The sequence below is a fragment of the Hypoxylon fragiforme genome (genome assembly GCF_022984875.1).
Source record: "Hypoxylon fragiforme strain CBS 206.31 chromosome Unknown GGS25scaffold_10, whole genome shotgun sequence".
NCBI classification, from domain to species: domain Eukaryota; kingdom Fungi; phylum Ascomycota; class Sordariomycetes; order Xylariales; family Hypoxylaceae; genus Hypoxylon; species Hypoxylon fragiforme.
In genome coordinates, this window is record NW_026054765.1 from 936,426 (window position 1) to 955,019 (window position 18,594).

Below are 18,594 nucleotides of genomic sequence, written 5' to 3' on the forward strand. Positions count from 1 at the left end.
TAGTTAAATTTGGTACCTTTTCGTCTCAAATCAATGCCATGAGAACAAGATCATCAAATCTTCCTTATAAGCCAGTATCCTTAGATTTCTATAAAAGTGTCTCCCAAGTTCAATTGCAAAAAAAAGTTAGATTTCAACCCCCTCAATCCATCCATCATGTCTGCCACAAAAGGACCCATCACCAAATTCCCCGCCGAGGACCTTCGCCCCGCGCGCCGGTACATCAGCACGCACAACAAGGACGGCAAGGGCGTGTTCATTGCCGACGACGATGGCGACCACCACAGGCTGATGGTGCAAGGACAGGCCGTCGCCAACATCATCTACAGCACCAAGGGCAACCCCATCGACATGAACAACGAAGCTGACATCGCCTATGCCAAAAACAACGAGGTGAATTATACCCATTTCCACACTTCCCCAACTCTCTCCGGCCGCCGCATTTGTGTGTATGTGGTAGCACGACGGTACTTTTGTTGCTGACCCCTCCTCCTCTTCAAACCAAAACAGCCCGCCATCCATGTGCCCAACGGTAGCGTGGCCCGCCTGATCGACTTCGCCCCAGGCATGGAGTCGCCCATTCACCGAGCCATGTCGCTCGACTACGGTGTCGTGATCGAGGGGAAGTTCTTGTTCTCTCTCGACAGCGGCGAGAGCAAGGTCATGTTGCCCGGCGACTGCAGTGAGCATCCCCCACCCAACCCCCCCCTCTCTCTGTGGTTCAACGCTAGCTGTAGCGGCCGCTGACATGACGAAACCTAGGCGTCAACCGTGGCTGCATGCACAAGTGGAAGAACTTGGACGAGGAGAAGTCCGGCCGTATGCTTTTCATCCTGCTGGATGTTACGCCTCTGACGGTGAATGGCGAGGTTATCGGAGAGTATCTGGGCGATTTGGCTGGCGACTATGCTGATGTTGCGCACTGAGCTTAGTCGGCTCGAGGCTGGCTGACGGAGAGGGAATCGTGTAAACTCCTCACGTACTCTAAGTAGACTATAGTAACGCTCGGATTTTCGAGTGATCCACCTGGGCAGTGATGAACACGCCTTATTTGACAATCTTGGCTGCTTTATTGTGATTTTTTCTTTTTTTCTCTTCTTTTGTTTCCCAATTTCTGTCGTGACACCGCGCCCCCGCCCCCCAAATGCCTCGTCTCACGGACAAAAGTCCCTTCAAGGAGGCCGGAATTAATTATTGCAAGAGTTGGCTCCCGGAATTATCTTTCCTCGGTCCCATTATGTATTCTGTCTGTCGTTTCCCGCGTTCCCGAATCGTTTCGGCAACGAGTGATTGAATTGAAAAGCTCGATATAATTTTGAAGAAATAAACATTCGCCATAATACCAAGCCAATGTCTCATAGAACCCACTAATTAACCCTTATTTGATACATATTTTCAGCAATGATGCGGCTTTACTTATTCGTGACGCGCGGCATCAGCCTCTTCTCCCTTGCCAAGGCATTTTACCTGGATGATGATATGTGTCTAGCAACACGGGCAACCCCACCAAACCCTCAGATAGAGCATGATCTTGGACCCTTACTTGACAGTTCTTCAAGTATATTTGGTCCAGATGACCCACGATGGTATAATGCTACGGCTAGATGGCAGGCCTACCTGCCTCCTCACCCCTTTATCGCCGTGCAAGTCGGGGTAGAGCGGGACATCGCTACTGTCGTGCGTACCAGCCTACCAACTTAACTCTTTCCAAATCAACTATTATGTTGAAGATTTCAAGTTCGCTAAATTAAACTAGGTCGAATACTCTAAGCGCAATGGTATCCCCTTTTACGCTGTCAACCGCGGCCATGGCCTTGCAGCACAGCAGGGAAATTTCACTGGAATCGAGATTGACTTGCAATTATTGACCAACATTACTCTTGCTGAAGATCGGCAGTCTGCCCTTTTCCAGGGAGGAACTTATGATCAGCAGGTCATCGACTACCTCTGGGACCTTGGCTATGTGACTAGTACGTGCATTGAGAAATTTCTCATACCATGTTTTGAAATTTCCTCAAAAACACTACCTCGTCCTAAAAGAAAGGATAAGCTGACTGCGAGTAGCTACCGGTAGCTGTGGCTGCGTTGGCATGCTAGGCCCCGGCCTAGGGGGTGGCCACGGGCGATGGCAAGGGTTCCACGGGATGATCAGCGACAACTTCGTCAAGCTGAACGTCGTGCTCGCAGACGGGTCGGCTATTGAGGTCTCGCAGGACTCTCACGCCGACTTATTCTGGGCCATGCAAGGTGCCGGTCACAACTTTGGAATCGTGACAAGCTTCGAGCTCAAGATCTACCCGCGTCTATACGACACATGGTATTTCAAGATTTACATCTTCACTCAAGACAAGCTGGAGCCGTTGTTTGAAGAGCTGAATAAGCTGCAGAATAATGGCACCCAGCCTATCAACATGGCTGCGCAGTTTGGGATGTATCTCATTAACACGAACTTTAGTAAAACAGAGGTAAGTTCCTACTCACCTGACACTTATGTTCCTCGGCTGATACCAAACAGGCCGTAATCTGGTGGTCTTTCGCCTACGCGGGCACTCAGGCGGAAGCGCAACAGTACTTGACACCGTTCGATAGTCTCGGGCCCGTCAATATCACGGACGGCAACGTCCCGTACACAGAAATTATGCATGTCACAGGCACCGGCGTGGGCGACAGTCTTTGCGACAAGGGGCTGGCTCGCCATGTCGGCACCGCCGGTTTGCAGGTATACAACATCACGACGCAGCGCCAGATCTACGACCTGTTCAACAAGAAAATAGCCGAGTATCCGGCGTTCGCTGCAGACACTGCCGTGATCATGGAAGGCTACTCGATTGAAAACGTGAGGAACAAGGACCCGAAGGCGTCGGCGTATCCGCTCCGCGATGACTATCTCCTCATGTGCGTCTGCCTTTGTTTCCTGCCCACTTTCAAAAGCTCATCCAACACATAACGCAATGAATTCCCCTCAAGCTAACAAGGATGTCAGGCAAACCGTCGTTTCATACCTGCCAAATTCGAGCCTCGACGCTGCTGTGATGGAGTGGGCTCGGAATAATGTCGACCTGTGGAACGAAGGCCAGCCAGGGAGGCTTCCGACGACCTACGTCAACTACGGGTCGGGTGCCGAGTCGCTGGAGTCCATCTATGGCTACGAGCCGTGGCGTCTTGAGAAGTTGAGGGCACTTAAGAAACGGTATGACCCGCATAACCAATTCCGCTATTATTTTCCCATCATCCAGTAGCGAGTTTTGGATAAATCTTTCGCGAGGATTGTAGCTGCAGGGCGTGTGAAGGGGTGGAGATGGCTGGGGCTCCACTAGATAGGCACATTTGTAGGCGCTGAAGCTCCCTGATATATAGTGGTACGCCGCCTATACTTTAGTGGACTAGCCGCTATTTAACTAGCTTGTTTGTTACAGTGTGTATAAATATGTGTCTACTATAACTACCTAACCTAGTTAACTATATGGTTGTGTTAATTAAAAGCCAACCTTGGAGGTTAGGGAACTTGTAGCGATATATCCCCTAAGCTTTAGGTGATACGTACTAGGTACTAGGTACTCTCCTTATGACCCCAGCAAGCTTAGCCAGTAAAGTACAGTGTTCCTTTAAATTCTATTTACAGTGTAACCTCAATCATATTCCCAAGTAGTTACCCTAGGTATATTTTCTTCAGCGTAGCAGGTTCTGGCTCTTTCCCACTCTAACATTTCAATTCACCAATTCTACATTCTCTAATTCTAATCTATACGCCATTTAACCGCTTACCACAGCTGTCTTATGCCTTCTAGTAGCGAGGACATGTTCCCGGTAAAGCCAAGCCAAACCAAGCATCGTCCCATTCCCACCGATCAAGTGCAAGAGGCCACCGTAGACAGCCAGCCTAAGCCAGCTCTCGCGGATCATGCCAGCAGCCTTAAGATCCCAGATAAAAATCGCAACCCAAAAGATATTACCAGCGGCAAAGAACACCTGGTCCCATTTCAAGAACTCGTGGAAAAGCTGTTCAAAGCTGAAGCTGCTGAAGTCCGCGCTGATGAAGGGCAGGAAGATGTCAGCCAATGACTGTCCGCTATACCATATGGTATACTGCCAAATGCCGGTCGTGATGGCGCAGAGCACCCCAATAGTCGCGCGGATAACGGGTATGTCGCGCTTCACGTTTGCCAGACGGTCTTTCTGCACCGTGCTCTCGGGGAGAATATACCGAACCGCCACCTCCTGTGCTAGGAAAGCCCAGACGGGGAAAAGCTCCCAGAGGTAGGCAGCCATTTGGCGGTGCGAAGGATTGGGCAGGAGGTAAGCGTCTACATACGTGGCGAAATGAGTCGCTAGGATCACAGGAAGCACGGTGGAGGTATAGGAAATATCGGTAAGTCTCATATCCAGTGCGGCGAGGGAGGAGATGGGGGTCGCGACGTAGTGGACGAACTGGTATACTGGGCCGAAGATACCGATCCCCCACATGTTTAACATGCCCCAGAATAGGACGCTGCGAGTTCGTGTTAGCAACGGCACTGAGAGGTAGTAAGTAGTACTAGTCAAATTAACAACTTACACGCCCAACGGGGTGAGCTGGTTGGCGCGTCGAGCAGATTCCAGCAGCATAATGGCGTACCAGACGCCGTAGTCGGCAAAGAACGAGAAGGTCTGGTAAAAGAAGTGCTCGCCGCTTACTATAAAGCGCAGGACTCCGGATCGCGAAAAGTTGTCGAGAGGTCTAAAATGATAGAATGCATTCATGATATGGAACTCGGCACCCCCGGAGCGATAAACTCCACGATCCAAGATATCGAGGATTGATTCGATCGGAGCCACGGTGAACATTATCTTGAGCGCCGCAAAAGCCATTATTAAGAGCGGCAGTGCTGTCGCCGCTCTTACCCAGGGACTCTCGCCCGTTCCGAAGCCATGCGAGGGATTGAACGGCGTCGTGCCCTTAGTTGAGCGCGGAGGAATAGGAAGATACTCAATAAGGGGGGCGCCCATCGCGATATCGCAAATCTGATCTACGCGCGAGTCGACAGCGATTGGAAGCAAGAATTTCACGATAAGACGGTGCTTGAAGTTCCGCAGGGTCGCAAGACGTGCCAGATCACCAGCAGCCTTGACTTTCGCGGCGGCTCGCGCGTGAAATATACTCTCGTGCTGTCGCAGTGCCGTTTCTACTTGATGGGTTGACGGCGGTGACTTTCCGTGTGCTTCCTTCACAAGGCGAACGAAGGTGTTTGCCAACCCGGCTGCTGTCTCAATGGCCAACATACCCCCAGTCCCCGTATGCGGTGTCATTTTATGAATGCTGTCGCCCATGCAGATGATGCGGCCGACACTCCATCGCGTGAACGCACTTTCCTCCAACGGCAACAGTGTTGCGACCTCTCGTCGGTCCCACAAGAGGCCGAACGTGATTTCTCCACCTGATCTAATGGGGACCTTGCGATGGTCTTGAGCGAACTTGACAGCGTCTTCGGTGGTGAACCGTGGCATCTCGCCGGCTTGATAGATACGCGGCATACGCTCAAAAAGAAACCAATAAATAGTCCCTCCTGGGCCGATGCTGGTGACAGTCGACACATCTTTCCCCCAGGTATCGTCAGTGGATCCGGGCTCCATGCCAGCCACCGGCTTGGACATACCGAATAGGCACTTGTACTCAGCCGTCATAGCTATTTGTCTCAGTAAATATCAAAATTTAGACCAAATAAATTTCAATGTTTATCATGCTTACCACAGCGTTCTCTAGCAACGAGCTCCCGATATCCACGCTCCTCCAACGTTCTCCAGAGCTCATTGCGCACCGCGCTATGCACACCATCAGCGCCCACCACGACATCGCCGTGATACGACGATCCATCCGTGCAGAAAACCGTGGCCCCATCCTTCTCACTCTGCTGTACTCGGCTAACCCGCTTATTCGTCAAAATTGTGCCCTTGCTATGGTCCAGGTGCTCCATCAGCGTCTTCACTATCGTGCGACGCTCACACCAAGACAAGGGATATCCCATCCTCGCACCGACGAGCTTCCCCGTATCGGAACGCTCCTTTATCAACAGCGTTCCATTTGCATCATAGACTCCGCTGTCGCCGACTTCTTGGGTCTGGCGCGCTAAAGCTGGATATACCCCGAGTTGATCGAGGATCCTAGACCCGTTGGGTAGGAGTACTATCCCGGCGCCTAGCTGGGGCGCGATGGTGCCGTAGGCTTCAAGGATGACGTATTCGATGTCCACGGGTGCCTTCTGTAGAGCATTTGCTAGGGTTAGCCCTGCAATGCCGGCGCCCACGATAATAACCTTGAACGGCTGAGGTTGAGGTTGAGGCTTGGGGTCCGACATGGCGTGTAGATGAACAGAATAATGAGTAGATCGGTTTGGGATGCATAATAACCCTTGCTCGTGGATAGTGAAGCATTTATACCGATACTTCCAACTGCCCACTAATACAAATAACGACAAATTTTGCAAATGCCTCCCAAACCTCTCAGTAGTCCCAAAGTAGGCTAATCAGGCCTTGAAAGCCACTACCCGGTATGCTTTCAGCCATCCTGATTTACAAATTCCAGCCCTGAATCCGTAGATTCCGGCAGCATTCACTCTATTCCCCGACAACAAGGACCTTGTCGGTAGCCAGCTAATCTCAGACAGCAGGAGTCTCGACGTCAACACCACCAATCAAGGTCAATACCGGATCTTGGTAACATGGATGAGGGATTAATAAGAACAATAGGTAAGCAACCATTACATCACAACTTCTTGCATATCTATGTATGTCTCGGGTATAACTTCGAAATACCTAGGTACTTAGCATCTGGATTTCATGTGGGCAACCGTGGCTCGGACGCTTTCCTATATCACTCACATATCACGTAGGTAACCCGAGCGTGTGCCACGACCCATCCTAATCGTGTCACTTGGCACAACAGCGATAGAGGTAGGACGACTAATGATGCCAAGCTGGTCTCATTGATACACCGGAAGCAAGGGCATAAGAAGCTGTGAAGACTCTGCGTAGAAGGGACGGGGCAGGACGGCGCAGTCCGTGCCGACAAATCCGGGTGACGAAGCTGGATGACCTGAATCCTGTCCGTGCAAGGACCATTGTCATGCTGGTGATACTCTGGCAATACGCTGGTCATAATATTTGGACGTCTTTCAGAGTAGGATGAACTTTCGGATGACACCATCCATCCCCTATTGAAGCCGGATCTGACATTGAAAATTCTCAACCTTGACCGGTTCCCCAATCTGCTTGATGCAAACTCTGCAGCGGCAATAGTAGGGTCATTGTCAGTAATATCGATTATAACGCCCATTAGGTACGCCCGTAATTTTGACCATCTTGTTTCCATAAACGACACCAGGAGTTAGTATTCCCCGGCATCAAGTATTTGAATTACCGCTGCAATGCCAAAGTTCTAGGAATGAGTTATGTAGCTTTGAGGTCCGTAATTGGTTCTGGTGTAGGTTATTGGTAGGAACTTTGGGAATGAATGGGAATAGGGGATAGAAGGACAGTGTGCCACCCGAAGCTTCAAATACTTATTGGAATTATTCGGAGTACTGGCAGCAGCAGCAGCAACAGTTACTCAGCAACAGTCGACCAAAATCACGCGTCCGGCTTGGGATTCCCATACCATTTTCTCTTTTTCTATCCCCCTCACGTTGTATTATAACATCAAGATCCCCGAGTGCCCGACATGCGATGCCATCCAAACCGTTGATCCAAGAGTGGATATTGGTATATGCCGTCGTGATCAAGGTTCCTATATGAGCTGGTGTTTCAATTAGAACCGGTATGTTTGTTATTTTGTATATATTGACGATGATCTTGGAACTAGGTACGGGTAGCAGGATAGTTACCTAGGTAGCTACCGCTGTAGTTTTTATGAGAAACCCCAAGTTTCAAGATTCATGAAAAGAGAGCAACATGGCCGAAGTTTCTAAGTCATCTAACGTATATGCAGTTCTGTCGAAATGCCTACCGCCGCGCAACCAAGACGACGATTACAAGTGGCAGTTGACAGGTCCGCACCTGGCCAGTATGCTACACGCAGCTGGCTACACTCCCGAGAAACAGTTTGAATCGATTCTGTATCATTATCATTGGTTTGTAAGTCCACCCAACCATATATCCCACGTATCAAACTTTTCATCATAATACCTGACACAATGAAAAGGTGCCATACATGGGCCCCAAACCCGGACCCAACGGAAGTCTCAAATGGGAGTCTCTGCTCGGCCACGAAGGGTCACCAATCGAGTATTCCTGGAAGTGGAACACGGCTGCCGGCAAGCCTGACGTGCGGTTCACCATGGAAGGCATCAACCAGTTCACCGGCGCGGCCATGGATCCGCTGAACCAGCAAGCCTCCATCGAGCTGCTGCATCGCCTAAAGGAAGCGATACCAAGCGTTGATCTCACCTGGGCGAACCACTTCATCAATACGCTGTTCGACCATGATCGCTCGAGGTACGTTCAGCAAGCAGCCGCTGGTGCACATTACACGACTACCATCATGACGGCCGCCGAGTTTCTCCCCGCGGGTATGAGGCTCAAGACGTATTTCATTCCGCGCCGGCTAGGCCAAACGGAGGAACAGATTCCCATGGCTCTGTGGGAAGAGAAGTTGGACCCTGACAGTCCTGCCCGCGCTGCGATGCACAAGTTCCTGAATAGCCACCCCGAAGGCCAAGCGCTTAGCCCCTTGTGTGTGCCTACACTGTGACCCGGCTCCCCTGAACCAAAGGATATACTAATTTAGCCACCACAGCATGCTAGCCATGGACGACGTCGCACCCTCCCAAGCGCGCCTAAAACTCTACTTCCAAACCCCGCACACCAGCTTCAACTCCGTCCTCTCCTTCATGTCCCTCGGCGGCCTGACCCCCCTCTCCTCCCAGCAGACCGCCGACCTGCGCAGCCTCGTCGCCGCCTCCCTCGGCGCCAACTTCCCCGACGACCAGGAGGTCCCCTACCCGGCCGCGTACCACCCCGCCGCGGAAGACAACTTCGTCGAGCTGCCGATCCTGCTCGCGGGGTACCTGTACTACTTCGACATCGCGCCCGGACATCAAGCTTTACGTGCCGACGCGGTGCTACGGGCCCGACGACCGCCGGCTCGCGCAGGGGCTGGGCCGGTGGATGAGCGCGCATGGGCGGGGCGCTTACACGGAAAGATACTTGGGGATGCTGGAGGGCATGGCGCAGCATCGGGGGCTGGGGGATGGGAAGGGGATGCAGACGTATGTCAGTGCGCTGTTTAAGAAGAGCGGCGAGCTCGAGGTCACGTCGTATATTGGGCCGGAGGCGTTCGATCCGCAGAGGGTGGCGAAGAGGGGTGGGACGGGTGGGAGGCGGTCGCCGAGGGGTACGAGGCGGAGTGATAGTCGGTGAAATGGTGTTGTGGTCAGGGGGGGGTAGCCACGAAGGTTCATACTTGCGGACCATTATAGTGCCTACGTACCTAGGTTTAAGCACACTGCAAATACTAGTATAATGGGGTTAGATATGCTCTCAACATTGAAGTCAAGTCAAATCTAGTGTGCCTTAGGTACCGAACACATTTGCTTGTGTGATTACCCTGCCTAGGTAGGCACCTACTTAAGGTTACATTGCCCCTATTCATTTATAGCTAGATCTGCAGCCCCCTGAGTAAAATCCGGGAAAAAAACACACATCATCAAAAATTGAACCTCCATGGATGATAATTGAATTATGCGTAATATATAGGTATCTTCATCATATTATTGCTTAGCAGGCATTAACCAAGTCGACATCTTCTCTAGTCTCGTAGCTATCTACCTAAAGATCGGGCGACTCATTCGCCCCGAATTCGTTTACACTGGCCTCCTTCCAGACAGCCTCAAACCATGTCCCGGATATATATAAGTGTAGCCTCGCGCAATGTTGCCCTTCTATAAACCGTTGATACATGACAGACAGCAAAAAAAAAAAAACATGATATCAAATCAGCTCATTCGAGCATCTCAAAATTCGCCGGCATCTGGCCCTTTTCGATCCACTCCCGTACCCCCTTCGCAAAGAGCAGCGGGTTTTGCAGATTCCACGCGTGGATGGCCTCCCGCACCACGAACACCCTCGTCTCCTTGCCCTCGTTCACCCCCATCGCCTGCATGATCCGGCCCATCTCCCGCATGCCCTCGACGTTATCCTGCTTCCCGCCCGCCACCAGCGCGATCCGCTTATCCTTCTTCCCCACCGCCGCCATATCCTCCGCCGTCCAGTTCGCCGTCTCGCGACAGCCCGCGGTGTACAAGCGCGAGGTGATGTTCTGCTTGACCTCCTTGAGCAGCTCGTTGTTCTGGAACTCGGGGGCCCAGCCGGTGGCCTTGAGGAGCAGGCTCCTGGGGCTGTAGAGCATGGCGCTGAGGCCGAGGAAGGTGATCTTGGGGCTGGAGTTGACGACCTTCCAGAAGTCGTTGACGGGCGTGGCGCCGGAGACGAAGGCGGAGAGCACGACGTCCGGGTGCCGGCGGATCAGCTCGAGCGTGATGAAGCCGCCCGTCGACAGCCCCACGACGTGCGCGCGCCCGTCGTGCGCGTGCGCCCGGATCATGTCCGCGACGAGGTCGGCGGCCACCACGAAGGAGAAGGGCCCCGCGTGCTTCGAGCGCGAGTGCTGCGGCAGGTCCGGCAGCAGCAGGTGGTACTCGGTCAGCTTGGGCCAGCAGTGCGCCCACTCGAGGTGGGATGATAAGAGCACGTGCAGCATGACGATGGTGGTCGGCGCGAGGGAGTTGAGAGAGGTGAAGAAGAGGCCTTCGGTGCTGGTGTTGTCGCGCGAGCTCGTCGTCGCCCAGCTGCTGGCCGTTGACATGGACCGCCCGGTTATCGGGAGGGTGGAGGAGTCATTGTTGGTTCGTTTACTTCCTTCGGTCGTTGTTGACCTGCCGTCGGCTGTTGCTGACCTGCCATCTGTTTTCGTCGACCTACCATCGGTCGTCCTTATTGACCTTCCGTCGTTCATTATCGACCTGCCATCGTTCATTGACCTGCCGTCGGTCATTGACCTGCCATCATTCATTGATCTGCCATCATTCATTGACCTGCTATCGTTCATTGACCTGCCATCTTTCATTGATCTGCCATCAGTCATTGACCTGCCATCGTTCATTGACCTGCCATCGGTCGTGGCTGACATTGATGGGGTGAGCCTAGGCATAGCAACAATTGTAAATGTGCTGTCCTATTTGATTTTATGTGGATTATTCGCAAATGTCGAGCTATCGCCCAACTCTCACCCTCATCTCATATCCTTAGGAATAAGTATAGATTGCCGGTATATGCTAAGATTTGAAGAATTGCAGTAGGTATATCCAGAGTAAACAGCGTAAGTACACGAATAAGGTGCCGTGTTCGACGACTGTCAAAAAAAATAACTGGGTAAGTAGGTAATGTGGAGGTTGAAGGGTTTCAAGATTCGCAAATCGTCGTTGTCAGTTGAATAGTGATCAGAAAAGACCTGGCTAGGGCTTATCGTACCAGTGCCGCCTTGTCGCCGCAGCAGATGACATTATAGGTTTTCCAAAGTGAGTCTCTAGCTGGGATGTGAATCAGGGCTGGACCCAGCTACGTACATTAGTGTGATTTGGCATTAAAGGCTCCATCCTTGGATGTGTTTTGCAATAGGCTTGCTGCTGCTGGACAAATATGCCGGCGTGGTCTCTTTAATTGGGCTTCCGGGTACAGCCACGAGGGAGAGGTCCATACTTCGGACGGTGCTAAGGAGGATAGGGCCAGAAGCTGAAGAGAAGTCGCAACTTTCCGAATATTATAGTACAATTTGTATGATATACAACGTGGTCGCAATACTACGGTACTAGATACCCCAGGACGCCCAAGCTCATAAAATGGGAATCAGGTTTCGTTTCTGGGCTAGCTCGCACTACGAAACCACTACCATATATCGGGTTAACGATGGACGTAGTAACTTACTGCGTAGTATGCTACCCAGGTATGGATGGAATGAACTAGTATAGGCCAGGTAGGTGCCTAGTAGACATGGTTCATAATCCCTTGATAGAACCAGGTGAGCGGAGAGGTGTTATACACAATAGGTACCTACCTAGGTTAGGTAGGCACACAGTAAATAGTTACTATGGTACACGAGCACTTTAAAAGCGAATATAGTGTCATTTTAATGGAGAATATAAGAGTCTAGATGTCCTTCGAGTTGTTTATCAACCTTTCTTGTGGAATCTAGATCGATCTCTATTAGCTTCATAAGTAGGTACGCGACGATTCGATTATCCTATTTCTACATACTATGCAGTAGTATATGAATAGGTAAACATCCCTTAGGAAATAATACAGGTACCTGCCCGTTGCAACTATTTTTTCCTCCGCACCCACATGTCAAGGCTCCACTAGTTAAGATTGATAGCATCCATTATATCCATGAGGGACTTGTGGAGAGGGCCAATCACGGTAGTATCCTGCATCAAAGACTAAACCAAACCATGGGAATCTTCAGTCGATCTGTCAATGCGTCAGGTGTCAGAACCTCGTCGTTACCATGCAGCTGCAATGTACAGCCACTAAAAACCCTTTACATAGTACATAGATTAGAGCTTTCCTGAATGCTCAAACAACATTCAAGGTTCTTATCACTCAAGAGACTGCTGAAGATTCAAATTTCTCTCAAAAAAAGATAACGTACGAGTCAAAGCTACTGACCTAAGTAATTACCTAGCTTCTGAATGACAAGGACATGGAGCTACATACAACAGGGATGAGATGTTTTGTATTACTGCATAGTATAGATAGTAGTAACATCGTCATATTTCTTCCACTCCATCCAAGCCCAGCTCATACTAATCAAGGCCAACAACAAAGCTTTCCCGAAACATCACAAGATCGTTCGTTATGATATTAAATAGGGGCGGGTGCGGACATCAAAAAATCTTGTCATCTCTTGGCAACTCGAATGTTTTAACTCAAGCTTGCCGCATCGAGTGCGAGGGGCACTATTACGTCAAGGTCCGGTACTGTTAGTGCTTTCTCTCGATGCTTGGCGAGATGGCCATCTAGGCGAACCGAAGCTAAGGACGAAACTCTTGGGAGGCTAAGGAAACGAAGCAGATCTCTTCTCCGGACATAAATATATTTAGCAACGTTCACATATTACCTACTACCCAGGTTATCATGAACCCCGTGCTTTGTTCGTGCACTACTAACCAGTTATAGTTATATGTTGCGAGTTTATACGTGCTATGTATGATGGTCATTGATGTTTACCTCTTTCACGTGAGATTTATATCATGCGGCTAACGGAATCATCCGCCTGTCTCGTAACGTCTCTCGGCAGTGTCAAAAGGGGTCATGGTGCCCAGGTGAAAAGCACCCATGGGGGGATATTCGTATTGCTTATCAAACCCTACCGAGCCAGAAACACCCCTGACGCATTCGATCTGTCTGTGCTTGTAGCCGGACAAGTTCAATTCACAATCGTGAACAGATCACAAATAATTAGACATTGTCTCATATTTCTATCCTAATATTCTCAATGAGAGGTTGTGGCAGTTTCATGCGATATCCTCCACTCTTTCTTGACGTTAATACGTAGAGGTTTCGTAGCTTGAATCACTTCACTTGAACCTCCTAGGACTCCATTTGTCGAATTATTCTCATGTGTGTCGTACTTGTTTAGATTCGTGGTTGATGCTGTTGGAGTACCCGCCCTGATCGCAACCTCGTACTGCGTGCGGTTGTCTTGGGTTAAGAAGTTCGTCCATGCGAAGGAACAACGGTCCTTAACTTCACTGATACTTTGGCGAACGTTGTTTCCGTGAAGATTTTCCTGCGACTGTCCCGTCTGGGCACGGAGGCGTGCGCGGAGCTTGCCCCATAGCGGGCGTACTACGGGGACGCAGAGACAGAACACTGCCAGTACCGCCTCGAGGGTGTAAAGATTCATGCTGTGGCTGCCGTCCGCGATGAGTTTATGTGCGCTGAGATCTAATTGCACAAGCCTATTCAGGCGGTAAATCGAGACCACGGTAACACTATTCGGTTAGCTCTAGCTACTCTACAGCAGTGCATTAATCAAGAACCATGACCTACCCGAACCCAAGGCTGAAGAGACATATGAGCCCAATCTTATCCCCGATGCTCATCTGTAGTTGCCATACGGGGTAGATAGGCAACAAGAAGACGATCAGGTTCCCTAGTATGTTGACGCAGGCGACGCAAATCTCGATATTTTTCTTATTTGTATCGCCTTCAAGTACATCGGTATCCCAGAGTTCGACCACCAGCTGTGATACCGTGAATTCTTGGATCAAGACTACCAGGTACATGATTATTATGCAAAATATAATGACTTTACACATCGTGCGGAATTTCTTCTGAATGAAGATTCGCATGTAGAGACAGACGGCGCTGACTTTCGCGAGAGACATGGCGAACAGATACAGGACCTCGAACGCAAGGAGGAGCTAATAGAGTGATGACAGTTCTATGGTCAGCATACGCATCTTCTCATCGAAAAGGAATCAAGAAAGAAAACATACTGTCAGGATGGTGGGTATCTCGATCCCTATATCTGTAAGCAAAATTCGATCGTATCCGAAGTTCCAAACTAGACAGAAAGTCCGTTAGTAATCCCGAATCTTTTCTGGAAAAGGGGGTGGCATGAATACATACAGTAGCAAGAAAGGCCAAACAGCGCAACACAGCAAGCCATCGCAACTATGATGAGGCCATCGTCCCAGCCGATGCCCGCCTTCATTAGCCACCGAGAGTACAGGCGAAGGGCTACAGAGAAAAGGCTGAGAGTGAAGAAGATGAAAATTACCACGAATATCGGGGCGGCCATTATGATGCTAGTTTGATGGATCAAGTCGCTGTTGTCGCGGTTCTCCGAGCATTGTGGATTACTCGAAGAAGGGAGAACCCCTTTACGCAGATTGATTTACGCTGGAATAAGAAGGTTGTGTGCAGATATATAGAGCAATACCGTCACTGCATATTGGGAATGCTGCAGATGCAAAACCAGTCTGCTAGTTTACCAGTCCGTCAGACAGTATGAGCGGTGTCTACTAAGTTCAGATGAATTACATAACTACAGCAAAGAGCTGTGGTATTTCGATAATGTAGTCTACAAGTCACATAAAACATCACGTACCAGATATACCATCTACAGTGAATCAGAAGAGATATCAAAAGGTCTTGCGATTAGCTATCAATACAAGTAGTTCACACGCACCGCATGCACAGACAATACTATTCACACACACTTACAGCTGTACTTGCTCGGTGTCAACAACTTGAATCATCATAAAACACCGTCAGTAGCAGAGGCATATCTTGATGAGTTGGCTAGACCAACAAGTTGACTGAGACAGCTACCAAGCGCATATAAATGTGTTGGAATAGGGGTATCACGTGACCACTATGAAACGGCGACGTGACTGTTTCCAGCTGATATCTGATTCAAACAAGCCGGTTCATTGCATTGATCCCATTGTAAAATAGCCCTCTACTTATACGTGACTAAGAGGCATACCATGGGTTCGTCGAAAGTTTATTCAAGTCTGGAGTCATTATATCTTTCGAGGTTGTTTACATGGTGGTGCTATGGCATCGAGTCTCTTCACGAAAACCTAAATTACATTGCAACTTGTTACCGTGGACTAAATGCCCTCTCTATCTAGAGTTTACGGTTTCTGTAAGTACGTCTTACCCAAATATTATTATCAGCGTTCAATTGTCGAGATGAGGTGCATAGGTAGGTATTAATAGGACGAGTCGAGTTTTTCATCGCGCTAGTTCAGCAAACATGATATGAATGAATCCATCATTCCAGCAAGTTCTAGAATCAGTATGCACTGAGGGCCACCGTAGGTAGCATATATCTATAGATGTTCCGTCCTCTTCCTACACACCAGACTATGCGTGACTATATGGATGGTTGCATAGGTACTTCTCCAAGGTAAAATAATAGAAAAAAGAAAAAGAAAAGAAAAAGGAAAGAAAGCATCGAGATTAGGGGTAGCAGTATTCAATTTCAAGGGGGCATAATTAATTACCTGTCTACAAACAGCATGAGCTATTTTAGATGGCAACCAATCTATCTGACCTCACGGCCACGCAGCATTCCCCAATTAAATCCTCGGTTGACCTGCGTAGAGTCGCAGCGAATGCAACATATAAATCGGTGGGGAGCCGCCCGAGGTGACGAAAATCGACGGGGTCCAGGACGGCCGTTTAGCCGCCCCTGTAATTGGCACGGCAATAGAGAAAGAAAAAGGGGGTGAGGGACGACAAGAATGACAGAACCGGATTTCTCTGACCCCAAAATAGGAGTAACTAACAAGAATAATAGCAGAACAAAGAACTCCTAGCATTTGCAACGAACCTTGAATGTAACATTGCGCATGTCTCTGATTGAAGGAAAACAAACGCGCAAGAGACAGACCACGCAAAAAACCACCTGACCGGACGACAAGCGGCGCTGTCTATGGCGCGCTTCTCCCATCGTGGAGTATGTGTAGGGGGCGGGAGGGGGTCCCGAACTCGTATTTGCAACGCAAACTGGCGGGCGGGTGATCATACCCCAGAAATCCGGATCCATATTGCCTTCGATTCTCCACAGCGGGCGAGGCAGCGTGACGACCGACCCCCCCCTGGCCGTTCATGCGCATATATGGGCAATATATGAATAGGCCAGAGTCGCCCGCTTTACAAAGCACGGAATATTAATATCATGTCGTGAGCAATCATTCGGTCTTGCCTTGCTGCATTGTCGATCGTTGCATATCATCACAGGCGATCATCTCTTGAAAAAAAAAAATTTCGCGATGCATCTACTCCGCACGTTAGTCCTCGCGACTTTGTCGTCGCTCGCACAGGCAAGCTTGCAAGTTGTGTCTGGAGCAACATGGACTGCAGTACGCCCCTTTCCCTTTTAATTTATTTGAATATCTTATTTATACTGCCCCACACCAAAATTACCTACCTGAATACCTACTAATCCCACATATGCACACAGTCTAACCACGAACACCTCCAAGCGCACGGCGCCGGCGTGATCAAGGTCGACTCAACGTACTACCTAATCGGCGAGGACAAGACCAACGGCAGCGCCTTCCAGAACATAAACTGCTACTCCTCGCCGGACCTCGTGCAATGGACCTACGTCGGCGCCCTGCTCTCCCGCACCAGCAGCGGCGACCTGGGGCCTAACCGGGTCGTCGAGCGGCCCAAGGTCCTCTACAACGCCCAGACGTCCAAGTACGTGCTGTACATGCACATCGACTCGTCGAACTACGGCGAGGCCAAGGTCGGGGTCGCGACGGGCGACACCGTGTGCGGGCAGTACACGTACGTGAACTCGTTCCAGCCGCTGAGCCACCAGAGCCGGGACATGGGGCTGTTCGCCGACGACGACGGGACCGGGTACCTGCTGTCCGAGGACCGGCAGAACGGGCTGCGCATCATGCAGCTGTCGGACGACTACCTCAGCGTCGCGAGCAGCACCTACCTGTGGTCCGACAGCATCGAGGCCCCCGCCCTGCTCAAGCTCAACGGCCGGTACTACATGTTCGGCTCGAAGCTGACCGGGTGGGACCCCAACGACAACGTGTACTCGACCTCGACCTCGCTGACCTCGGGGTGGAGCGCGTGGGCGACCTTCGCCGACGCCGGCAGCAAGACGTACACCTCGCAGACGAACTACGTGCTGCCCGTCGGCTCCAACGCCGCCATCTACCTCGGCGACCGGTGGCACAGCAGCGCCCTGATGACCTCCACCTACGTGTGGCTGCCGCTCACCATCGACGGGACCTCCGTCACGATGCCGAACGCCGAGTCCTGGGTTCCCGACCTCAGCGCGACCAGCGCGTCCGCGTCCGCCGCCAAGCCGGCCGAGAACGCGTACGAGGCCGAGGCCGCGGCCTACGGCGGCCAGGCGCGCGACGTCAGCTGCAGCAGCTGCTCGGGCAGCACGGCCGCGGGGTACATCGGCGGGCCTGACCTGGGCACGGTCACGTTCAGCGGCGTGCACAGCGACGCGACGACGCGGACGACGATCCGCGTGCGCTACGTCAACGGCGACAGCTCGCCGCGGTACGCGAACGTCCGCGTGAACGGGGGCTCCCCGCAGGAGCTCGCGTTCTTGCCCTCGGGTAGCAGTGTGATGAGCAGCACGCTGCACGCGGACTTGAAGGAGGGTGATAACGAGATTAGCTTTGAGGGCATCGACGGTGGATGGGGGCCTGATATCGATGAATTGATTGTGCCCGTGTCATAAACTGTGCTTGTTGAAGCAATGGGAAAGTCAGGGGTAAGCAAACAAACACTTTGTACTTGAGGCTATAACTTCGTAACCTATGGTTACGGAGGTAGAGATTTAGGCATCAGACAATACATTTGAGTGTTGAACAAAAAGAAAAAGCATTTCCCAGTATTGTACAAGACTTTTCACGTGCACATAATTAACTTAGTCGCATTCGTGACAAAATAACATTTCCTTTTTCTCGTCTAGGCTCTCTTCGATTCATTATGTATGCTGAGCCCCTTAAACTAAAATGCTACATGATTCCTTCACAATCCTCGTCGAAAAGCTCGAGGAATATA

General features: G+C 50.7%; 7 protein-coding genes across 7 annotated transcripts; 4 read left to right on the top strand and 3 right to left on the bottom strand.

Moving 5' to 3' along the window:
- Positions 1-156: 156 nt before the first annotated feature.
- Positions 157-926, top strand: GGS25DRAFT_526141 (uncharacterized protein; the record flags this gene model as incomplete). The annotated part of the gene is made up of 3 exons (XM_049264924.1): positions 157-393; positions 511-682; positions 763-926. The coding sequence occupies 3 exons, from the start codon at positions 157-159 to the stop codon at positions 924-926; spliced, it is 573 nt and encodes a 190-aa protein (XP_049112175.1).
- Positions 927-1,401: 475 nt separating this feature from the next.
- GGS25DRAFT_526142 (uncharacterized protein) lies at positions 1,402-3,239 on the top strand (the record flags this gene model as incomplete). Its single annotated transcript, XM_049264925.1, has 5 exons — positions 1,402-1,677; positions 1,757-1,970; positions 2,065-2,465; positions 2,516-2,895; positions 2,984-3,239. The coding sequence occupies 5 exons, from the start codon at positions 1,402-1,404 to the stop codon at positions 3,237-3,239; spliced, it is 1,527 nt and encodes a 508-aa protein (XP_049112176.1).
- A 514-nt stretch (positions 3,240-3,753) lies between these two features.
- On the bottom strand, positions 3,754-6,332 carry GGS25DRAFT_516125 (uncharacterized protein; the record flags this gene model as incomplete). The annotated part of the gene is made up of 3 exons (XM_049263159.1): positions 3,754-4,428; positions 4,558-5,663; positions 5,726-6,332. 3 exons carry the CDS (start codon positions 6,330-6,332, stop codon positions 3,754-3,756), a joined length of 2,388 nt encoding a protein of 795 aa, XP_049112177.1.
- A 1,591-nt stretch (positions 6,333-7,923) lies between these two features.
- On the top strand, positions 7,924-9,380 carry GGS25DRAFT_528114 (tryptophan dimethylallyltransferase-domain-containing protein; the record flags this gene model as incomplete). The annotated part of the gene is made up of 4 exons (XM_049265154.1): positions 7,924-8,106; positions 8,174-8,703; positions 8,768-9,239; positions 9,321-9,380. 4 exons carry the CDS (start codon positions 7,924-7,926, stop codon positions 9,378-9,380), a joined length of 1,245 nt encoding a protein of 414 aa, XP_049112178.1.
- A 590-nt stretch (positions 9,381-9,970) lies between these two features.
- Positions 9,971-10,984, bottom strand: GGS25DRAFT_526145 (alpha/beta-hydrolase; the record flags this gene model as incomplete). The annotated part of the gene is made up of 1 exon (XM_049264926.1): positions 9,971-10,984. One exon carries the CDS (start codon positions 10,982-10,984, stop codon positions 9,971-9,973), a length of 1,014 nt encoding a protein of 337 aa, XP_049112179.1.
- Positions 10,985-13,519: 2,535 nt separating this feature from the next.
- Positions 13,520-14,833, bottom strand: GGS25DRAFT_526146 (uncharacterized protein; the record flags this gene model as incomplete). The annotated part of the gene is made up of 4 exons (XM_049264927.1): positions 13,520-14,021; positions 14,080-14,453; positions 14,529-14,596; positions 14,662-14,833. 4 exons carry the CDS (start codon positions 14,831-14,833, stop codon positions 13,520-13,522), a joined length of 1,116 nt encoding a protein of 371 aa, XP_049112180.1.
- Positions 14,834-16,760: 1,927 nt separating this feature from the next.
- GGS25DRAFT_528117 (carbohydrate-binding module family 35 protein) lies at positions 16,761-18,379 on the top strand. The gene is made up of 2 exons (XM_049265155.1): positions 16,761-16,907; positions 17,009-18,379. The coding sequence occupies exons 1-2, from the start codon at positions 16,818-16,820 to the stop codon at positions 18,266-18,268; spliced, it is 1,350 nt and encodes a 449-aa protein (XP_049112181.1). The 5' UTR covers positions 16,761-16,817; the 3' UTR covers positions 18,269-18,379.
- The last annotated feature ends 215 nt before the right edge of the window (positions 18,380-18,594 follow it).

Bases quoted from the DNA above. Each gene is read 5' to 3' on its own strand.
- GGS25DRAFT_528117 (XM_049265155.1), top strand. From the start codon at position 16,818: ATGCATCTACTCCGCACGTTAGTCCTCGCGACTTTGTCGTCGCTCGCA. The intron at 16,908-17,008 runs GTACGCCCCTTT...ATATGCACACAG, and splicing joins CTGGAGCAACATGGACTGCA to TCTAACCACGAACACCTCCA.